At 40.9% G+C, this 24,936-nt stretch overlaps 1 protein-coding gene across 1 annotated transcript; it reads right to left on the reverse strand.

Annotated features, from left to right (window-relative positions):
* Positions 1–17,268: 17,268 nt before the first annotated feature.
* On the reverse strand, positions 17,269–20,380 carry en1a (engrailed homeobox 1a; the record flags this gene model as incomplete). The annotated part of the gene is made up of 2 exons (XM_084458035.1): positions 17,269–17,588; positions 19,858–20,380. 2 exons carry the CDS (start codon positions 20,378–20,380, stop codon positions 17,269–17,271), a joined length of 843 nt encoding a protein of 280 aa, XP_084314161.1.
* Between the last annotated feature and the right edge of the window lie 4,556 nt (positions 20,381–24,936).

Raw genomic sequence — 24,936 nt, forward strand, 5'->3', positions numbered from 1 at the left:
TTGGTCGGCTCTCCTGAGACTGTTTTGCCGTCTGTCGGAACGCAGCCTGTAAGTCTAGACTGACTGAGGCTGTCTCTGGTCCTGGAGATGAATCCTGTGGATCTGACAGCTCAGCTTGTTCTGCCGGCTGATAGCATCTCCAAACCGGCCCAGGCCCTGGAGCTGGGGCTGCAGAGACATTGAACAGAGTGCTCGCCGCAGGCTACAAGCCCGTGCGGACTCACCCCTCACTACGAGCGCCAGACACCTTTGGCTGTGACTGTATTATTTGTAAGGATTCAAGGTAAACAGGAAATTGGAGGTAATACATATGGTGTGCTTCAACATGGTAGATCTTCTGGCAATATGGCTGTCACTCCATGCCTGCTACTGTATATTAGTATACATGCTACTTCAATGTTCATTGTTGAAGTTGCTGTGGCGAAGCAAGGCAATGTGTTGGCCAATTAAAATACTATGTTGACATCGAACAGTGTAGATGGCACGTTTGATATTGTAATTAGTTCAGCAGGGTATTAACACATGTTGGTTCCAATCAGCTACCTCAGATGGCTGTAGAAAAGATGAGAATCTAGGCCATCTAGCATTTCTACGTTCATATTTCCACTACTGATTTTGAGAGTAAACACCGTGAAAATCCATCTCCTCCGCTTGTTTCCTCCAGCCAGCAGAGATTCATGCTTTTGAGGGTTGTGCCTATTTTCAGCATGTGAGTTTCAAATAATTTCCTCCAGCAATATAACAAGGGTTCAAGGGTGTGGGACAACATCTGCAAGCGGCTTTATCAGATGGACTACATTTCAAACTTTTACAAGCTATGGGCTGATAGACATCTCAAAAGCCCAGGTAAGAGTTTCAGACACAATTCCCTCATATCGATACATTCACAACTAGCTACAGTTTGCTGTGAGACCAACAGATTGATTGTAGGACAATATGCCAGTCCACAACCGGAGGGACTGATTTGTGCTGACTAAACTTAATTTTGTCTTTTCTGTTTATAAATGATGTGATTATTGATAATAAACTATATAACAAAAATGTATCGCACACCAAGGTACTCTTGTGAGGTGCTAATCACTGTAAGAACTGATCATAAGAAAGAAAAAAAAGTGTTGCACACCCTGGCTCATCACTGATTCTGAAGAAGGCCGAAATGTCAAAATAAAATAACTGCATATGGAGCCAGAGTGTGTGACACTTTTTTTTTTTCTTCCATTGATACTAAACTGACATAAAGGCTATAGCCCACATTTAAACTAGCACTTGTGTGGGATAGGTGTTCAGCCCCCATCTTAATGACAACAACAGAGGAAGAGTAGAATTTTAGGCCTCATCTCAGTGCCATCATTGGAACCTGTTGTGAAATAACAGATACTATACAATCACATTAATAGTGAAATCATACAGATACAATAGGTGTTATGAATGTACGCCACTGAAGTATCAGCTAGAATATAAAGCAAACAGCATTTTATAAAACGAGGTGTCTCAACAGGTTTTTTTTGACTGGTATTAAAATGCTCAATCTTGACTTGCTGATAGAATCTATTTCTGGACAGATGATCTTCGCTGGGTGATTTATTGACCTGCCGTATCTGGCGTCGTCTGGGGGAAGGAAACAGGCATTTACTCCTGTCTGGATGGATTGGGAGGACATAAAATCAAGTTGACCGGTGACTGGTGTGACAACCTTTGATAAACAGTATGCCAAGGCAACTATCTGGTGATGGTGCATTTCCCAGACCTACCAAATTAATACCACAGTTCACCCAGAGGCCACACACCCTCTTATTTGATATCACATAGCTAAATTGAAAATCATCTTACAGTTACCTCAGATGAAGTTTATTCATTGGCTATATAAAAAGTTCCGGCGGTACTTTATGGCCTGTACCTGAAGAGGACTCTGTCTGTGCAGTGTCAAAGCAGCTGATGAAGGGAATTAGCCTTGACCTTTGTGGAGGAGGAGTGGAGGTCTGTCATTAACATGGTACCAGGAAGACATTACCCTGCCTTAATAACCTACACTGATACTGTACTGATAAGGGATGAAGGATGGGCCTGACACATCCCCCTAACCGTAGTCTGACACACGAACACATCTGACTCACTAAAGAGAGACAGGTCCTCCTTGAATCCTTCCCATTCACTGACTACTAATCAGTATACGACTATATGAGAATCCATTGCAATTCTCCCTCGAAAACAATAGGTCATCGAGCTTTGTGAAACAAAATAGTAATTCACAATAATCTAGCTCATACTTTGACACTATGACTCATTGAGATTTAATAGATGACTTATCTGTAAAAATGCTTAGTTAATTAGGTCATAATTTAAGATTTGTTAATTTCTCCAAATTGTAAACATATTTCAAAGAAATACTCAATATGGTCTGACGTTCAAACTACCTAAATTCTCCCATGTGACCCCTCCTCTGTACCTGTCACTGGCTTCCAACTGCAGCCTGCGTCATATTCAAGACCTAGGAGCCCGGCTGCAGGAACAGTCCCTCCCTATCTGTAAACAACGGCTTGAGCACTTTGTTCTTCCACCTCTTCTGTCCACCTGGTACCACCAGCTCTACGAGGACGCAGGGCCTCAGCTCTGCCTCTTCTCTGATTGGCTCCTGAGATGGTGGAGTGACCTCCCCTCTACTGTCCAGATGGTGGAGTCTACCCATCTTTCCAAAGAGACTCAAGACTCATCTCTCTAAGGAACACTTGTCCCTTATCTTAACCCTGGTTAAACCACTGGGCCCCGCCCAACCTGTAACATCATGTAGTGAAGAAAAAAATACTTCCTCGATTTAGCACTGTGACTGGTGTTAGTTGTTCTTATAGAAGGCTTTACTAACAATGACTGGGATGTACAGTTAGTTCACTTACTGTAGACAAATGTACTTATGGTAAGTCGCTTTGGATAAAGCATCTGCTAAATGACTAAAGTGGAAATATAGCCTCTAGTAAGATCCAACTTAGGGAATACACACTATCCTTGCTTCAGTGGCTCAAACAGCAGCGATGCTATCCAAATGCCATGACAGATGTAAGTGACGCATTAGAGAAACGATGCAAGACAAACAGGCCAACATGAGGGAAAAAAGCACCTTGGGGAAATGGCACTCCAATCATACCATCCAATGGCTCCTGACTCTTCAGCTTCTCCAGCTACTGTGCCGTGAGCAGCCGGGCGGTGGTACCACGCGCCCTGGGAGAAGACAGACATCCACCTTCTGCCTCTTCGGTATGTCTGAATGCTCTGTCGCTCGTCCTCTCCCCACCTCACGTTGGATGAGCTGTCCTGAGGTAATTAGTCATTATTTCAGGTGAGAGACGTGGTGCTATAGCAGCTACTGTAGAGGCAGCTCAGCAGTCTCACTTTCATACCGTGGAAGAGCTGCATGTTTTGCCACCAGCCAATTGTCTTTCTCTGTACAGGGTTTACTGTTTCTTAAAAAAATGTTTTGACTGTGTATTTTATATTATGTCTATATTTCAGTTTTGTCTTTTGTATGTTTTCTTCTCGTAAACCTCCCAAGAATGCGGGCCTGCATTGGACTGTTCAATGCATCCCCTGATTGGCTGGATGCCAGGGACCGGAGCCAGCCTGGGAGTGAGCTAAAACAGTTTGTTTTGGTGCTCAGACATTTCTTGGACATGACAGTTAACATTCCTGATATGAATTCCTGAATTGACACACAGCTTGATTTTATTGAGTTGACAGCCTGATTGACTTGAATTGACGGTACAGCTGATTGTACACACTGTTTGTACTGTACTATTGTACAGGAATGAAGGAAGGAATTTCCCCTTGAGGATCAATAAAGTAGCCTACTATATCTATCTATCTATCTATCTATCTATCTATCTATCTATCTATCTATCTATCTATCTAATCTTAAAATCAAGCATCATCGATGTGAGAAATTGGATGCAACCATCTCATCCCCTTCATGTTCTACCTCACACACCTTCACGTAGAGGTCCCTGACCTGCCTCTGAAGGGTAAATTTAATCAAAAGCAACGCTACTGTGATCAAGGGCTGGTTTCACAGTTGCTTTTGGCTACGGTTCCATGTGCTTTGAACCAAAACCACCAAAGAACATTCAGAGCTAGACTAAATACACACAGAGTCCCCAAAGGCTTGCAGGCAGTTTTTGTGTTTTTCATATATTTTCTCTCCACATGAACTAGGGGCACAGCGATCCTATGCCAGAGCTTTTATTGATTCTGAGCACGGTTTGGTGGAGCCCCTGCCACTCTTTACATTGAGTACATATGAACTAACATCGGCGCTGCAGTTTTTCATTACATGAAATGTAGATGTGATTGAGAAATCCTTCCCAATGCTCCTATACTCAGAAAGGGCTTCAACCACACAGATTTGAAACCATATGTGAAAATAAATTACACAGTACAGTCACAGTACAGTAACATATAAGTAACGGACCAACCCCTACCAGATACAGACCAACCCCTACCAGATGATATACTGTTGTATATGGGTATAAATGCAATATCTCATTAAATCTTTACAAATCTGGGACCATAGCACTTTAAAGTACATCTATCCTAACTGTGACTAAGCAGTATCACCCTTGCTTTGCTCTGTGACTTAAAATGCTGGGATGTTTCTGTCAGGTCGTTATGGCTGTTCATGTAATCTAGTAAGGCTAATCTCTAGTGGCCGATGAACGACGGATCAACTGGATGAGCTAATATCTGTCTTGAGTGTCGCCCTAAATGAGATGGCAAAGAGCGCTAAGTGTTGATAGGTAAAGATGTTTCAGAGATGGGCAGTTCCTCTGTTAGTACTGGCTGGCTCTCACTGCCGAAAGATCGGTAAATATAAACCGAGAGGCCAACGTGTGCCTATGAGTTAGCCAACTCGTGATGAGAGCTTCTATCATGGCTCCCCAGCAGGGAGCCGAGTGCCACTTGATCCCATCATCTCAAGCATGGCTTTCATATCCTTACAAAGACATTTTGATTCACTTCTGGTATCTACAGTATATGAACCCCAGATAACACAGATAGTGAGACATGTACCATCAGACTTATGATATGAGAGAGTCCATGTCCAAGTTGAAGACATCTGACGTACAGTAACATATTCTCAGTAATGTTTTTGTGCCATATGTTGGAGCATGTGAGAGGGCTCAGTGCCTGTGTTGGACATGCTGTCTTAACTGGTCAAAATCACTTTGAACTTGGTGTCTATAAGAACCAGACACTCTGTGGAATTCAAGACCCTTGTGCCTCAAATTAACAAAGTGTGTCAGGGGCATGTCTACATTTTCTAAAAATGCCAATGCTGGGACATTGGGTATCTTAACACTGGCAGGGTTAATTTGAACAAACATTGCAACATGGGATGTCTTTACTCATAATTTCCTTCAGACTTCAGTAGAAAAATGTGGTCCAGACAATGATTTTGTGAAATATTGAAGACATTCTTTCTGTCTTTTTCTCCGCACAAGAGTGTTGGCATGGACTTTGATATGTTTTTCATATAAAAACTGCATGCGTTTGATTTGAGGGAAAATGGAATACAGCTTCCAAGATTGAGAAATGAGGTGTGGTATTCCTTCCCAGCTGAGGTTAGTAAACCAGCAGCTCTATTTTGCTGTGGAATGCGAAGTTTAAAGATACCCTTACAATGGTTTTGGAGGTCCTTGAAATGACAAGGACATCTATTATAACATATTCCATCATCTGCGTTATGGACTCTGTCTATGTTGATCCCTATCCATCCAGAGCAGAAGGCTGCCATGTCACACTTAAATGTCTGGTTATTTAGATAGGAATGTGAATTCATAGTTCAGCTGAACCAATGACTGCTAAAAAGGAAAGACAGCCTCAGTGCCACCATTTTGCATCCTCCTCATACATTTATCCTTGATGAAATTATAAAAAGGACCTCATCCCAAAAAGGATTTTCATAGTGTTTCCTTCATGCCCTGGCAGCAGCCATGTTGTGTTCCATGAGTAACATGTAACCCAGGCTCCCAGGGGGTGTGTGGTGGCACCGTGGCAGCAGCCCTGTGAACTCTGGCTGAACCTCAGACTCCGACAGCACCAGCCTGGATGTATGGAGGTGTGAGGGCCTTACTTACAAAGTCTAACATAAGCAAATAGATAAATTAATATGTAACCTCTTACTGGATCTTCTGTATGGTAATCACATGTCAATACTAAGATTGCCTAGATTCAGCATCAAGTCTTGCTGCAGGGATTTCACATGTAAGATTCACGTTCAATTACAATCAAGTCATTTTCATATACATTTTGTCAAACGGCTGAATTAAGACGTACCGTTAATCACGCCTCTGACTCTGTGACTAAGTGGACTGGAATGCTAAATCCCTTCGGGTGAAGCTGTTCTGTGGCATGTGCCTCTTCATGAGAACTAACTTTGCATGCCAATGCTTGTTGCGTGCGTGTGTGCGCGTGTGTTTGTGAATCTGATCTCACAACATAATTACAATTGTATTTTTCTGGGTGCACATTATCTTTTGTTGAGAAAGGTAGATTTGCCTAGTGCAAAACTGACTATATTTTGTGGGAAACAGTTCTAGTGTATGTAATCTGTGGTGGGTGTGGTTCTTTGGATTGTTGAGGACTGCTAGATAGACAGGTAAAGGCCATCACACTGGGTTGGGTTTGGGTCAGACGTGCCCTGATTCTCAAACCTTAAACTCACTTCATCTCCGTTTGACCTTTGCCACTTTCTCTGCAGACCAGAAGGTTAAGGTTGATTGTTAAGTTCAAGACGGCATGGATCCCATACTCTTCTTTCCTTACTTACCTGAGACACTTGAAGAATAAATCCTACCCGAAGCATTGTACAAGGAAGGATCTTAAGATTCGTTCACATTTGAGAGAATGGCTATTTACTCAAATGTGTAAATATTTATCTTATGGCATACCTCCTCAAAACCCATCTCTTCCCCTCGCTTTTGATTAGAGTTTCTGCCTGTCCCCCTGGTAACCCAATTGTTGCCATTTTAGTTCCTTTTACTTTATTTTGTAATTTGCTGCACTTTTATTTTATTTTGTAGTCTGTGTCTTTGTACTTATCTGTATTTGCACTATTTTTATGCTTTTGTATTTATATCTTTTGCTTTTATCTGTACAGTACTTTGGTGGTTTAATATTTACCTGAACATGGAAATCAACTCGGTGCATTTTTTCACCTGGCACAGCAGCTCCATTGCCAGCAGTATGGCAGAACATATGGCTAGCAACGACATTTCTGTCAGGAGCCATAAGGCAAAGATACAGGAACTGGCACAACAATCAGTATGTGACTTAAGAGAATTAACAGATGTTGTCAGCATACGTTCAAACTCTTCACATTGTCGAAGGTATTGAGTGTAGGTCTTATAATTTTTTCAAGATTATCCTCACATATTCAAAATTATCTTATGGATCATGTAATGAAGCCCTGCTTTGATCTCAAAACCAACTGTTCTTTTCTCTGAAAGAAAGGGAACCCTTTATAACTTGTGAATATCTTTGTGCTTTTCCTCCTGACTTTTTTCCGTCAGTGAGGTGGTTCATGGGAACCATATGTAAGGGGTTTAGGAGACCACACAGTCTCATCTTAACCTCTGCTCTGTGAGCCCGTCAAGATCAAATTCTATACAGCTCCTTACAGTATGTCCAAACAGGCGATTAACCTACAGAAATAGGCATGATTTACTCCACAGTGCATCCTGACCTGTTATATGGTTACTTTGTTTACATCCAAACACCTTCCAACACATAAATATGTAGTTGACCTTTCTTTTTCTCCTCAGCAACTCCAAAAGGGGAGCCGAAAGAAAATCAGTTTCTTGCAACTGTGTAACAGGTTCCATATGGGAGCCCTCACTGCGGGTTCACCTCTGAGGGACTCCATAAGAGCTTTGAGGTGCACATGTACTGGTATTCATAGTTCAGCTTTCTAAAGGAGTGGGAATCATGGAACATTGATAGAGCTTTTATGGGTTGGTTATATACAGTTTCTAGGAAGGCTCCAGTTTGGCAGATGGGGAAAGATGCAAGAATGTAGGCTACAGTTGTGTTGTCATATACCCTCATATAAACTCACAAGTATATACACATACATGTGCCATGCTGTCTTCCTTTACACTGTTTAAGTAATCAGCCTACCACATGCTCCCGAAAGCATTCACACCATCACTATCATTTTCCATATCGGTTGTTTAGCTATATGTTGCTGCAAAGATAGACATGTGTTGAATGGTAAACACTTTGGAAAGATTGTTGAGGGGAAGAGCGACGGCAGGATTTGACAGGCTGGCAGTGCACCTGCACAGAGTTAATCAGTCAGTGTCTCGGCCAGCTTATACAGACCAGCTGTGCAGCTACGCACACTGGAGGTCCCTAGGAAAGCTGCACATTTCCCTTATGCTTGAAATTTGGGAGGATGACAAATAGGGTTCAACAAAGGCACCATTCAGCCTTGCTAAAGAGGCTAGCCGATGCTTCGGGTGAGGGATGAACCAGTACCAGTATATCTCACAACCAGTACCAGTATATCTCACAATCAGTACCAGTATATCTCACAATCTGGTGACCCTTAAGTGAATCTTCTCACCCTACTGTTGAGTCGCCCACACAGTGAATAGGTTTCCTGGTAAGATTTGCAGTTCATTTGAAACAGTTTTTGATTGGATCACATAGTACACACACATGTCCTTCTCTTACATACTTTGAAATTTATATCAAGGTCATTTCATGATTGTAATGAAATTCAAGTAATTGCCAGTGTCCTGTACCTAATTTGTGTCTTGTGGATATGTTGTTACTGCAGCTATGCATAATTAGGCTTTTATCTCCCATACCCGCCCTCATTTGATTAAACATACTGCCCATTTAATTAAGGCACCACCACCTCAATTAAACTAGACCAAGTAAGAGTCAAGCATTTCTATGAGAATTAAAAAAGTTGCCTATATTTCAAATCACACATGAAACACTGAAAATCTCAAAGCTTTGTAGTTATTAGAATATAAAGTGACTGTAGACATTTTAGATCCATATGGTATTTTTGACTTTGTATTTTTATTTGGCCAAAAAAAAGTACTGTGTGGAGGTTAGCATACATGCATGTTCATAAAACTGGAGATTTCTGTATAAATGTAAGAGATTTCTGTATAAATGTAAGAGATTTCTGTATAAATGTAAGTACGGGGCGTCGGGCACATGTGCTGGAGCCCACCTCAGGGGCCGGTCAACACTATTCTTTTTTTTCCCCCATTGTCAAATACATTTTGCTTTCTATATTAAAAAAAAACTATGCTTTGTGTCTCATAGTCTATTCTAGTGGACTTTCTAAATCCACAGAGTTCAGAACTTGTACTATATATACTCCATTTGAGTATCATACCATCTTATAGAGCACAACAGCGACCCTTTGGATCAGGAAGTGAATTTTGCCTACATTCATTTCACTGACTTTTGCAATAATTTATTATATAATTATATTATGTTATATTATTATATAACACCAACGTTTCAGCAGCTACATTTTATGCCTGTTTTCGTTGCCTGGCGCTTCACCCACTTTGACTCTGCATTTTGGACCAAACAAAAATTATGATGGAGTATGCCAGCTCTATAGATATATCTAAACTAGAAAAGCACACTCCACTTACACATTCAACAACTGTCCATGCTGACGACATGCATCATGGGTGAGAGACGACAGGTTCACTTTGCACTTGTTCTATTTGCATTTATCCATGTGCTTTCTGTATATGCTGTACACTCTCAGTGAGTGAGGGGAACCTTGACCCAGTGGACTGCTTGTTGCACATGCACACACATGCACACACATGCACACATGACACACACATACAGACACACATACTGTATGCACACAGAGAGACACCAATGAGTTTCACGCCTGCCAGCATGCATGCATTTGGAGCCAAAAATATTACTGATGACATCATAACAGTCACATGACCAGCTTGGAGAGCTGCTCACACTCACTAATGCATTTCCAAAATATTTCAATCCTTTTTATACTATTTGATAATCCTCGACACACACAATTACAGTATACACTTGAAATGACTCTCCACTTCAGTTTGACATGTGCTAGTTTGACATGTGCTAATGACTGCAGTGGCACTTTGCTATGCACTACTACAGCATATCGCATAACTTAATGAGACACTTAAGTGACTTAAGTAAAAACCAAGTTTAAGTTGAACCAAAATAATTAACGTTGGCCAGAATCTTCCCCTAACTTCTTTAATCTCACACACATACATACACTCAAACATACACACACAGAATTCCTTTAGGACCACACATGACGCTGGCTGGTGCTAAAGCTGTTATCCACGGTCTGTGCTGAGCTTCATTCCCAAAATGCCTCTCGGTTGTAACATGAACTCTTTGAGGAACACATGGGATGAGCACTTTGCTCTCGCAGTCTCTGATCCAGAGCGCTGCTCTCAGACCCAGAGTGACAAAATTGCTGTCATGGTGTGAATATGACTCTATGGTTCATGCAAAATCTTATTTCACATAACTCTATGAAGTACAACTGAAGGTCAGATATACAAACAGTCCAAGCCAATATTACATTAGGTCAGAATACAGTCTCACCCAACACATTCACCAGTGTGTGATATACTGTAAGTAAAAAATAGACTGAGGTTATCTATTCTCTATGACAAATATTGTATGATATATAAATAATAGAAAGGATGATTTTATACTGGGAGAGTGTCAAGCTGTTTATCAGGTCTTGTCTATATGAAAGAGCACCTCTTCTCTGGTTGTTTGAGCACAGACCCTCCACTGATCATGATACAGAAAGACATCATTTTCTATACATTTGTAGACAAGGACAATGACTCGAGACGATATACCTGGTCACCAATGAAAACCCGTATTATTTAGATAATCATATACACTCCAGGATTATTCAATATTTATGCTGTTCTGAAAACTAAGTATTATTTCACTACCCGTTTCATCAACCAACCTGGCACAGCTGTGGAAATGTATTGATTTACTAGTATATGTTCTATTTTCCTCTTCTTTTTCCTTATAAGTTGAGTTCTGATTGCAATGCATATCATTTTATATGTTTATATCTTTGTTTATAGGTGAATCTCCAGCTTTTCAAACAAGTCACAGGCAATTAATTACATCTTAAAAGTAGGCTATTATAGCTACCAAGAAATGAAAAATCATACTAGTCCATTTTTTCTTTTTTGAATTATAGTGTGTTGTTTGGTTTGATTTAAAATAATATAAAATGATAGAGACCAGAGCACGAGACTAATGTTTTATCTTCTTCACACCCCAGGCTGCGTTCAGCCTGGGGTGACTTTAATTATTAGAGTTTGATATGTACAGTAGACAGACACTCCTGAATCCCTATTGAGATATTTACTTCATTAAAACTTACTGTGAGTGCTAATATTGCTCTCATGTAAGAAAGCAGGTTTCTCTAGTAAGCACGTGCTTAGAAATGGCCGCTCTCTAGCAGCACGCCATTTGTTGATGACATACTGTACAGCAGTTGCTGCAGACACACGATTTGGAAAACCCAGGGCTGTCATTTTTCAGATTGAGCGCACTTTTTATAACACACAACATTGGACATTTAGGAGACAGAGGGAGACAGTTTTATGGCTTTGCCCGGAAAACAAATGAATTGGTGTAGAGTTTGGGTATTCTTCCAGCTCTGACGTTTGAAGTCAAAATATTTTCACTGCTGTAATTTAGTGTCTCAACCCTTTTTAATTAAAGATCACAGGACTCTTCAGTGATGCAGAAATGGAGCTCTGACTGGCCTCAGCAGTGAGCATACATAACCCCTCATCACTTCTAGTAATTACTTTTTTATAAGACATGATTGCTTATTGGTGACGTCCCCAACACAGCAATTAACTGATTATTATTCACAGTATTATTCACAGCTAAGCACAAATCTTCAGTGCCAGGACAAAACTATACAAAGAGAAAGATCAAGAAAAGGCACATTTGTATTTAAACATTTATATTTTATCAAACTGTTTCTGAATTAGTCCCCATTTTCATATCCATGACCACCACAGAGACTGTACTGAACAGTCTCCTTTCTTTAGGGGGGGAAAGGGAAGTACATTGCAATTAAGTTGAGCCACACCATCATATTGACCTACCTGCTGGTCCAAATGTCGCCTGACACCACATCTCGTATGCTTAACCCAAACCTTGCAAGCAGGTCAGGTTTTGAGCAGAAGATCCTGACTTTCTGATGATCGTTGGGCCTTGTCTATGATGGGTGAATCTAATTTGCATGGTGTGCCTGGAAGGAAGGGAGCGAGAGAGTGAGGGAGTAAAGTTTTTTTTTACTACCCCAAAACATCAATCTGTTTACATCACTTCACCCTGAACAAACTCACTCTCTCACACACACACGCACACACGCACATGCACACAATCAATTTATTAATATTTCCTTATATCTATCTACCTTGTAATCTAAGCGATGGCAGATGATTCAGATGGCTGTATGCATGCCAGGCACAGACAAACACACACACACACACACACACACGATCATCAGTGTGGGATGTCAGTGCGTCTCAATGGTTCTTCTGTTATTCCCTCAATAAAACAACAGCAGTGATTTTCGTCACAACCACTCCACTCACACCCTACTTGTTGACAGCATGATAGACAGGGTAAAGCATGTGGAGTTTTCCTAACATGCCTTTGGAAACACCACCCTCCAGTGCAGTGGGGTTTCCCACTTTGTGTGTGTGTGTGTGTGTGTGTGTGTGTGTGTGTGTGTGTGTGTGTGTGTGTGTGTGTGTGTGTGTGTGTGGTGTTTGTGTGTCTGTCTGTCTATCTGTCCAGCTGTCTGTCTGTCGGTCTCAGATCAAAGAGCAAATAAGAGTGAGTTATAGGGTACAGGGTGTGAACAGACAAGTCTCCTGTTTCGTAGAGCGAGGCGCCTGTGAGGATCAAACTACGATGCGACGTATGGCCGTCCAAAAATGGCCAATACCCACTCTAGCCGTCTGTAACAAAACAAGATTGGAGCCGCCTCAGACCTACTGTTAGCATGGCGCTAGCCTATCTCTGTGTTAGCATTGTCTGGTCCTCTGTAGGATCCCACTCAGGTTTGATCACTGTTGCATGACACCCAGACAGACTCACAGAGCAAAACTGAAATTCCTCGCCATTGTCTGGTCTGCTGCAGACATTGTTAGGTCCTCTGCCATCCTAGAGCAGAAAAAGCACAACTTGTACTGTATTTGAGGCATTGCTCAGAAGAGCTTTGATACACTACAGTGCAGCATCTAGTCGATTCTTCATTACCACTGAAGAAATTTCAGCGACTGTTGGGTTTCCGTTTATTGCCTTCATTTGCATGTAAATTAAATCTGTATTGTAGCTGGAGGGCTGGTTGTGTGAGCACTCCATACCCTGGAGTCCCTCTGCTTCACGTGTTCAAACAAACACAAAAACTCGCACCCGCACACACACACACACACACACACACACACACACACACACACACACACACACACACACACACACATACCCTAAAGGTAATTGGTAGGGAAATGCAAATGTATCTAATTGTTTTGATTTGCAACAAACACAGGGAAAACCATGTGCTTGTGCGCACGCGTGCATACACACGCACACGCACACACATACACACACACACACACACACAATGTACATCATGGCTCATAATATGTATGGAAAATTAAGTCTTTAAGAGGCAGGCAAATACAGAAAGAAGACATTAGTTATTATGACTATCTGTTGTAGTAGAATGTTAAGCCATTCCTGCCGGTGTTGCACGTGCCTCATAACAATCCCGCCTCTGACTGTTTTAGAAAGCAAGGAAACAGGCACAGGCAAGGATCCAGTCGACCTGTCACAACGTTTGTCTCAGAATTTAACAAATGGATCTTAAGCAGTGTTACCTTTTTCAAATAACTTCTACTTGGGAAAGTATGGCCTCCTTACTTAGGTCTACTGTAACATCCGAAGAGACCCTCAGGCATAACAGGCTAGTCTAGATGACAGATGACCTCTTTGCCATCGGAAATAGTTTGGTTAGCACCAGGAAGACGTTCACTCGATAGGCTAATTTGGTAACATATAATTAAACTTTACTCACTCATTCAACCCTAGTATTTATACAGAGTTTGGGTTAGGCTATAGCATTTCAACTCGGGAGCAGAAGATTGTGAATGTTGATAAAGAGTTTGTAGACGAATTGGCTCAAACGACATCCATCATTCGGAATCCTCTCGTATAGGCCATGTCTGACGCGTAGCCTATATTCATTGAAAATGTATTCTATATAAGTTTATATTAAATGTTAATTTGACCTCAAAGTAGGCCTATAAACCCATCTAGACTACATATAATGCGCAATTTCTTTAACAATATGGCCTAGCATAGGCTACTCTTTTAAACGATTTATTGTATTATTTTTCATTTAAATAGGCTAGGCCTAATATTTCACTAGGCCTATTAGATCATGATGAAATATAGGCTACATTGAATGCAAATGTATACATTTAAATCTAAATTACCCACCATTTACTGGAGTAGGTTATATAAAATGTAGGCTATTTCAATGTAGAACTTAATTGTCTTCGACTAAAATAATGTTTTATGGGCTATAGACGAATCGAGCGTGTGGCCATATAAAAACGAGGTGATCTTTCGCCGTGATGATGTGGTATGATTCTTGGCTCGCTTATAGTCTCGATCATTAAGCAACACTTGTATGAGATGTAATTTCTATTTTAAAGAGGCCTACAAATAAAACACAACTAAATAACAGTTGTTGAGACATTTTTGCAATACACACTGCGTTAGCCTATACCTTGCAACGTTGATATCCATACATTTGCTAAAAGTACAACCAAAATAAAAAATAAGCAATATTGCCAGGGCTTGACTCTCTCATCCCTCTTTCTAGCCTACTCACTCACACACATGCACACACCACGATTTGAGGTGCACGCATGCACACCCATTTGAGGTTTAGCTGTTTCGTTGGGTAGACCTCCCTTATTTTATATATATATATATATATATATATATATATATATATATATATATAAAAGCGATATATTGGAAATATAATGTAATATATCAAACATAGCCTACATTTCCATATATAGGAAACTAGTGGTTATATTTTGCAATACATGAAAAGCGGTAATTCCGTATGTATTATTCAATATATGATATAGGCCTATGTAGCTTATTCTTATTCTGTAGCCTATATTTCCTCCATATATTTTACATAAGCCTACTATAATAAATTGACAGTTAATATATGGGGATTTTTTTTTTTTTGCATGAGGGCTAGACTGCGCTAGTTTCGGCTAAATTATGAATACAGGCCAAGCATTAAGATTAAGGCCTATTTGAAATACTTGACGTAGGCCTACATCATTGTGCCTCAGGCTATGTGTCGGTTTTTAAACCAGAGTTTATACAGTAGGGCATTGTTTACTAGCCTATTCCAAAGTGTTCGGAAATGCACGCTTTCATGGCAGGAATGTTGCCATCCCATTCATTGGCCTATATAGCTTTAAAGTAGCCTATCCCTCGAAGGAAATTACTATGCAGAAAATGAACGGAGTGACCGAATATATTTTCTTGTACTTGGCGGTGGTGATATGCCTAATTAGAAATTAACATTGCCTACATCATTTATTTTGTGAACATAAAGTTATCTGAACTAGGCTTCCTCTAAACTAGCCTATAGATAATGAAAGGACAGTTCAGATCCCATGAGTCACAAAACTGCAAACGTTCCCTCTTTTCCTTTATTCCTTCTACAATATCATTGTCGGTATTGTTGACGAAGAATTTATCAATTTGCAAAACAAAATAAAAACATAAAAAAATAGCCTACTACTTTTATGTTAGGCTACATCAAGAAGGCTTTTGTTGGCTCCAAAGTTTTCGATTTTCAATTTAGGCCAACACCTATTATGTAGGCCTAAAATTAGGCTGCAAGCACTGGTCAGAATAATACCTAATGGGTAACTTTGTTGATACATATATTGTGAACTAGGCTACTATTAGAGCAAATAGTCTGCAGTAATTGTTTTTATCTGTACAGCTTTTTCTATTAGCTGAAAATAATTAAGGGAATCTATCTCCCAGAACCGCGTGCACACTGACCTCACACATGACCTTGGAGATAGCCACGTGACCTATGTCTCGCGCTTGTGAGTTGTGAATCCAGCCTCGCTCGGGTCTAGGCTGAGTATTCTATTGTAATAAGCCTACTCAGCCTAGGCGCGGGTGACACCTGTGAGTCGCGAGCTGTCTGGCTCTCATTCGATACACGGGCAAATAGTGGATTTTATCTAGCAGCACACAAAGAGTTGAGGAAATGAGTGAGCAATGAGCATACAGAGACGGGGTGCGCGGCAAGGCAATTTCATGCTCTGCAACGTTTTGAACAGACTTGATATCACCATGACTCTCAGAATAAATTTTCCCATTGTAGAGGGTATACTATGCCATATGAATATGGATACACTTGCCCCACTCTCTTGAATCAATGACCTGCAAACCAACTGCATATACACTTAGATTTATTAATTGAATCCTTCAGATCGCACAGAAAGTACCAAAACGGATGATGTTTCCTCTTTCCAATATAAAAATGTTTATTTGGAAACATGGTTTAGATGTACATAATCCCTCACCGTTGAGAGAGGCAACATAGATTTTAAGATAGTCTGATGCTATGTTGTCTCTGATGTAGCCAAGGGTATCCTTATTCTACTTGAGGCAAGTCGTATAGGCCTCTCGGTCCTGACCAAAGCTTATGATTCATGGTCTTCTGATTCTTACCGGCTCGCAGTTCAGGAAGAAATTAGGCTAACTGAGAACTTTTTTCAGGCTGTTTTTTCCAATACAATCTTTGGTTTGAGTGGCAGGTCGCGTAGTCTGTTTGACAGAAGAAAGAGATCACAAAACAGTAGGCCTATGCAACAAAGAGAATTCATTTTCCTGCGAGTGCGGAGTCAGCGGTCCTACACCGTTTCCTTAAATTAGATATATACAGAGTCAGGTTTTGGCTATACATTTTCCTTTATGTTTCCTATTATAGCCTACTTTCGAAGGTTGAGTTCCATAAATGTGGCCCTAACAACAAATGGAAATATCTTTACAATAATTTGTCCCTATATCTTTTCAAAGTATCTGCTCATTATATTTTCTTTTGAGGCAAGTAAACTCTCAGTCACTCTCCTCCTTATCTTCCTGAATGGTGGTGGTGGAATGGTTGTACAATCCTTGCGCCATGAGCTGGAGAGCTAGACCATTCTTATAGCCATTGGCCTTTTTGATTTTTGCCCGTTTGTTCTGAAACCAAATTTTGATTTGTGACTCGTTGAGGTTCAACTCCTGGGCCAGCGACTGTCTCCTCTGTTCCGTGATATAACGGTTAGCCTGAAACTCAGTTTTCAGTCTTTGTAGTTGTTCAGCCGTGAACGCAGTTCTGGGTCGCTTGTCCTCCTTGTCATTTTTCGTCTTTTTCAATTTCCGTGTCCTTGGGCCTACAGTAGGAACGACAATAAAAACGAAAATATAAATATTCAGCTAACGCCAGTTACACCTCCTTAAATCATCTTAAAAATTAATAGGCATATTTCACATTCGTTGTATGCTAGCCTATTTCAATATGTTGCGGGAATAGGCTACTGGGCTATTTCTTTCTATCTATCAAATACGTGTAGCATTTAACAATAAATCTGATTAGCCTATATAATCTTACAATAGAATATTGTTGCTTAATATGCTATAAAGCTATCATTAGCCAATAGTGCTTATATAAGTACAATGACAATATAATATGCTAACAATAATGTTATTGTCATTATTATTTTACCAGTTCAATTATTACCATTCTAAATATCCTACAATGAAAGCGTTGTATTCAACCTGTAGGCCTAATAGTAGACTAGGTCTAGGTCTGTCAGAGTAGCTTAAAAGGCCAGTAGGCCTAACCTAATAAGAACATCTTAAATGATTAGGCCCACTGAAGATTTCGATAAGTGCCTGCATATGAGAGTGGACTAATACAGTGAATGATATATGCATATCTTAACTGATAGCAAGTTTGAAATAAGCCTACAGGTAGACTACAGGTGGATCATACCATAAGCTATTTTGAAAACAGTGGACAGCTCGAATTTGTAGGCTACTGTAAAACCAGGCTACACCCGTTTCATTATGTCTAAGCTCAGTAGTCTGGCTAGGCTCACATTGTAGCTGTACAACTGTGGGGCTAAATGTAGTCTTTTTTTTACATAGGGCCAACTGATTGGGTATTTAAGCTAATTGAGACAATGGATAAGACAGGGATCCACACACATTATCTGTAATGCCTGTATCTTTCATATTGTGGATAGTCTACCGAACATTTGATTAAGCTACTATTCACACCTTTTGTTTTCCTCTTATTGAAATCATGCTCTTTTAGTCAATAGACATACAATTAATATTGATATTAGCTGATATGAGGGGGAAAGCCCATCTAATATCAACGTTAATTGCATGTTCATTAAAGCAAAAACACAGTAGCTAATATGAATTCACTATTTAAATGCTAATATTATAACATAGGGCCTAATATTTTGAATCGACATTTACAATGCAGTTGCCTTATCTAATTTTCATTTAATTTATCTGTCCTGGTTAGTGTCACTTAGATAAATTATAAAACATGACATTATTAAATATCTTACTTAGGCTACATTAAAAAATCATTGACTTTCTTTGTATTCATTATTAGAAACTACTGTATCGCCGACACCTCAGCCACAGCCTAGATATATTCTCCTTATGCATCGATTGCTTCAACTTTCATTGTTTTTAAAACACATTCCGAAACGTTTCTTTACACTTTTAAGATTAATTATTATGTTGGTGACATTACATAGGTACTGTAGCTATATCATATCTATATAGGCTATCACATATATGGTAGTAAAATGTTATAAAAGATCACCATTTTCATGAAAACATGCTTTTGACAAGTGTTCTTCTAACTTTGCCATCCTGCTCTTTAAAACATTTCGCTTTTTCATTAATTAGATATTTGCATTTTTCGACGGTGCATTGTTTACATAAGTCACTAAAGCCAATCTATAAATCTGCAAAAAAGCATTAAGTGAATGGCAGATATTGATATTTTGAAGATCAAAACCACTTAACTTTGACTTTTTAGTTTAGTTTTGTTTTCTGACACAAAAAGTCGAAAGTTTCGGGTCGTCTTTTGTTAAAAAAAATACTATTAATTAATCTTCTTTCTTCTCTTAAGCTCTATATAAATTAGGCGTCATCTAGCCTAAATAAATAAATTAACACAGTGGAGCCAAGTTCTATTGCTATATTATTTTCTTACGTAGCAACGTCCTATTTTGTATGGGTATTTAAAAAAAGTTTTGCCACGAAAATTGACTTACATGCAAAGATGTTGTTGCAGTTGGGCGGGTATTGTGTTTAGTTTCATTTTGCTCTCTAGCCTTTAACTAAATCCTCTTATATACGAATAAACAAGAACACGAGTCCTGCAATAGCCCTACACTTGTTTGTTCAAGGAAAAAATGCTTTATGTAATTTACTAGCCTATGTGTCTCTGTGTATATATACTTTTTCCCAATAGAAACCAATAGTCTGACTTGACTAACCAACTAAGAGTCTACCACAAATGAAACAATCGTAGCCATAAAACACAGCATTGGCACTTTAGCCTCTTATTACATGGGTTTGACACGTATGCACATTACTAGAGGTGCTTGTTCAAATAACTATTCCTCTCACCAGATGATGGCCTATCCGAGTATCTCGTGCAGTAAACCCAGGCAGGCCACAGTAGGGGCTGCGATTCAGGAGTGGGTGCCGCGGTCCCACTACTGCCGTTCAGGACCACAACTGACGAAGTGTTCTCGCCCGACTTTGGTGTACTGCTACCAGAACTCTCTGCAGGTTTTGTGCTGCTCTTTTTTGGGGTAGGCGACAACGCTAGAGATGAGGTCGATGAAGAAGTGCTATCGCTGCTGCAATTGGAGTCCTGGCATGGCGTTCCAGGATGAGTCGGCCTCGCGGTTAATGGGTGGAAGCGCTCTCGGCTTGAAGTCTGCGCCCGCTCCCTCGCTCCCAATCCTAGCTCTTTCTTGCAGCCGAAGTCTGGCCGCAAAATATTGTCTATAAAAAAGTTGGTGGTTCTGTGAGCCTGCTGCGCAACCTGGAGAGGCAATATGGGCGGTGAAGGAAGACTTGGAGAGGGAGAAACGCTTTCCCCTTCACTTGAATCCGGGCTGTTTAGATCCCTATGGTCCTCCATCGTTGAAGTGACGTCGGTTCAGTCTTCTCAACTCTATTCCACTTTCTAGCGTGTATTTGTATCCAAATATGACGAGAGCAGCAATTGGTGCACATTAAAACATACTTATTCTCTCTCTGTTCTGGGGTTCATTTTCATATCTGCGTTGTTGACATCCTGCGTGCGTAACGGTCCGGTGTGTCATGGTCGTCCACAATCACAAGACAGACAACGCATAGCGCGCTACTCTCGCACACCGGTGCTTTTCAGCACTGTGACAGTTCGATCTACACAAACTCCTCACTTCACTCAGCCTCTCCCCTCTCCCACACGTTTCCCATACTAACCGGAAGCACGTGAATCCCATCAGACGCACACTGGACCAATCAATGACCGATACTCTTTTGGACACAGGTGACGATGTCCAATAGGGTATTGCGTCTCGGAGTAAGAGCGCTACACAGTAGCCTATACGAAATGGGTTTCAAGAAAAACAAGAGATTATCACTGCCTGCTACTTGCCTTCAGCCTTGTTAGGATACTACATCGGCTATATCTTACCATGAGGACATAATGAGGACCCAAGCCAAATAGAAATGTGGAAGATCACATTTGAATTTTCTTTCAAAATCACAAACCCCGCAAAAGCATAGCTTAAGATAAGTGATTAGGCCTATGAAGCGTGCGGAAATGGTACTGGTTTGGAAGATAATTTAGGCTAATAAAAAAGATAATAATCCTGGGTAAGATGAATGATGACGTGCTGACTTTTTACTTTACGGTGACATTTATTTTTTATCATTCTTCCTATTTTCCTTTTGCGTAATTACACACACTGCGAGTCCAAACACTCTCACGCCCACGCCTGAACTAACACACAAAACAGAAAGAGAGAGAGAGAGAGAGAGAGCGAAGGAGAGAGAGAAAGAAAGAGAGCGGAGGAGGGGGTATGTCTAATGTCGACAGTGTTTTTACCCCCAAAATACAATAGATGGAAGTTTAACCAGCCTTTGAACATCACATTTCCTCACTCTTTTCAGAGCCAGCTATTGTTTGCATTAGACTACTGTTTTGTTTATGAGACATCCTGTCGACATCTGAGTGATCTTTTTTTGCAGTGATATGGCCTTTTTCCAGGTAGCTATGGTGTAGCTAGCTTGGTGCAGGCGTAGCCTAACTGCTTTTAGTAGCTTACCTTGAGTATCACCAATTATATTTATAAGGGCATCTTTAGTGTAGCTCCACGTAGCTTCCTCAACATTGGCCGTCGAAGCTACAAAATTGAAATCTCTATCCAAAGGCTGTTTGTTGGTCCTAACTGAATAGGCCTAGGCCTACTACTAATTAGGACACCATTATTCCATTATGGTAGGTATCCATTGTCTGATTTTTTCCCCGAGACACAAGCCTGCGGACTCTTATCTCGCATGTAAAGAGACGCCTTGAGAGGGACTGCTAATGATAATGTATTGGTTTTAATTACCCCACTCTTCATTCCGCTTGATGAACTCGACGTGCATAAGCGCATGTAGAATCCAGGCAAAGGCTGCCATCATACCGTCGCAAAACGCTCAATCAAAGTGCACACGAACGGAGCTGTAGCCAATAAGCTGCTGAATAACGAACATTTCAAAGCGTTGATAAAAAAATATATATAAAAAAATAAAGCCCCCTGAGTAGGCCTAATATCCCTACGATTGGCATCGGAGACGCCGTTTTCAGCATTACTTTATTGACGGCATTACACGCTAGAGACTGCACGATTTACCACTTTAAACATTTCCTGTTTGATTTCATACCTAGCTATGATAGTTTTATGGGCTCAATAATTGTTTCTACTACAAATTTATCGATCAAACAGGAAACCCTTAAAACATAGTCCGGGAATCATGCTGCTATATTTTGATGAGCCTTGTTGTCGGGTAAAGTTTTTTCTCAGCTGATCTTGTAGCTTGGGCCCTCTTCAACAGGATGGTGGTTTTCTGATAGGCCCTATTAAAGGACAATGCTCGTTTTTGACAACCTGGACCTTATTTATGACATATTATAAGACGTTTGACTCACCGAGATCACTTTGGTGTAGTTCGGAGGCATGTAGAAGAAATGTAAAATCCAGCGCGAGCCAGTAGTAATGGCGGTGGTGGGGGCACCGAGAATGCAGTTTCTAAAAATCTATATTTTTTGCCGCGAAACGGTTGTTTTCATCAATCTGTCTTTATGAATCGCTAGTTGTGCTTACATAGAGCGTGGGCATGTTGTGGTTTTTCACATGCCTCTGTAATATGATTTTTATAAACATCTTTAGACAATAGCTTCCTCACTTGCTCGCTGTGCGCATGCGTGCTGGAGCAAGTGGGGAAGCTATTTCGTTTCGAAAGACGTTTCTAAAGATCATATTACCGAGGCATGTGAACAACCACAACAGGCCTACGCTCTATGTAAGCACAACTAGCGATTCATAAAGACAGATTGATGAAAACAACCGTTTCGCGGCAGAAAATAGATTTTTATAAAGTGCATTCTCGGTGCCCCCACCACCGCCATTACATGCATATACTGGCTCGCGCTGGATTTTACATTTCTTCTACATGCCTCCGAACTACACCAAAGTGATCTCGGTGAGTCAAACGTCTTATAATATGTCGTAAATAAGGTCCAGGTTGTCAAAAACGAGCATTGTCCTTTAACCCCTTTATGCCCACAATCCCAGAAAAATAAAGGATTTAAGAGATTTCATGCAAAATATTCAAGTCAAATGTATCTAATTTGCAATGTTTACTCATAAAGGAGATCATGAACAATCTATTTGCTTTCAAATGAATGAATCATTACATTTATATTACATTACAGTCATTTAGCAGACACTTTTATCCAAAGCGACTACAGGTAACAATAATTGCATTTAACGTAGGGAAAGCCAATGTACTACTACTACTTGCCAGAACTCACAAGTGCATCTTCTCTCTAATTAGAGCATAATCTAGTGCTGAAGGCAAAGTGCAAGAATAGCAATCTAAAATACAGTGCAATACAATACAATACAATAAAATACAATAAGTGCTTAGGAGGGAGGATTGTTGGAGTACTTCTTGAAGAGATGAGTTTTGAGCCTGCGACGAAAGATGGGCAGCAACTCTGCTGTCTTGACATCAGTGGGCAGTTCATTCCACCACTGCGGGGCCAGGACAGAGAAGAGCCGTGACCGTGTCGATCGACTGCAGGGGCCTCGGAGTGACGGGGCAACCAGTCGCCCCAGGGTAGCAGAGCGTAGCGGTCGGGAGGGGGTGTAGGGTTTGACCATGACCTGGAGGTAGGAGGGGGCTGTTCCTTTCATTGCCCTGTAGGTTAGCACCAGAGTTTTAAACTGGATGCGAGCCGCTACAGGGAGCCAGTGTAAGGAACGGAGAAGGGAAGTTGTATGGGAGAACTTGGGGTGGTTGAACACCAGGCGAGCAGCAGTTTTGTGGACAAGTTCCAGAGGTTTAATGGCTGACGCCGGGGCCCCAGCGAGGAGGGAGTTGCAGTAGTCCAGGCGGGAGATGACCAGGGCCTGGATGAGTACCTGCGCCGTTTCATCAGTGAGGAAAGGGCGAATCCTCCTGATGTTGTAGAGCATGAATCTGCAGGAGCGTGTGACGGATGTGACATGTGCAGAAAACGACAGTTAGTCATCCAGGGTCACACCCAGATTCCTCGCAGTCCGAGTCGGGGTCACCACTATGTCTTCAATGGTGATGGCCAGGTCCCGGTGTGGGCAGCCCTTCCCCAGGAGGAATCAATTTTAGGCCATGCTAGTCTGACTCAACGGATGTAGGTTTTGGCAATAAACCTTGGCTGTGTCTGAAATGCCTGCTACCTGCTATATAGCAGAAGTAGAATGCTACTTAGTATCTACTACTCCACGAAAACGATATAGCAGGCGAGAAAATGTAGCATGCTACTCGAGTCAGGTGATGGGAATGGCTGGGTTACGTCGTTACACTCCACTGGCTGGCTAACTTAGCCGGTAACGTTGCGTTTCCATGGCTACAGGGCTACTAGTTAGCTACGACATCGTGAGTTCTCAAAATCTAATTTCTACCTCACATATAAACACAAAACTGCATTTGTAGCTCTGTGTCATTATAACTAAGATATCTGACAGCAAAAAATATATTTTTTATCGACAAATTAAAGGAGAATGCTCTTTTTCGACAACCTGGACCTTATTTACGGCATATTATAAGACGTTTGACTCACCGAGATAACTTTGGTGTAATTCGGAGGCCTGTAGAAGAAATTTAAAAGCCAGCGCGAGCCAAGTATATCCATGTTATGGCGGCGGACGGGGCACCGAGAATGCAGCCTCAAAAAAATGTATTTTCTGCCGCGAAACGGTTGTTTTCATCAATCTATTTTAATGAATTGCTAGTTGTGCTTCCATAGAGCGAGGGCTTGTTGTGGTTTTCACATGCCTCTGTAATATGATCTTTAGAAGCGTCTTTAGAAACGAAATAAAGCTTCCCCACTTGCTCCAGCACGCATGCGCACAGCGCGAGGGCTGGTTGTGGTTTTCACATGCCTCTGTAATATGATCT

Source organism: Borostomias antarcticus (genome assembly GCF_949987555.1).
Source record: "Borostomias antarcticus genome assembly, chromosome: 2".
NCBI lineage: Eukaryota > Metazoa > Chordata > Actinopteri > Stomiiformes > Stomiidae > Borostomias > Borostomias antarcticus.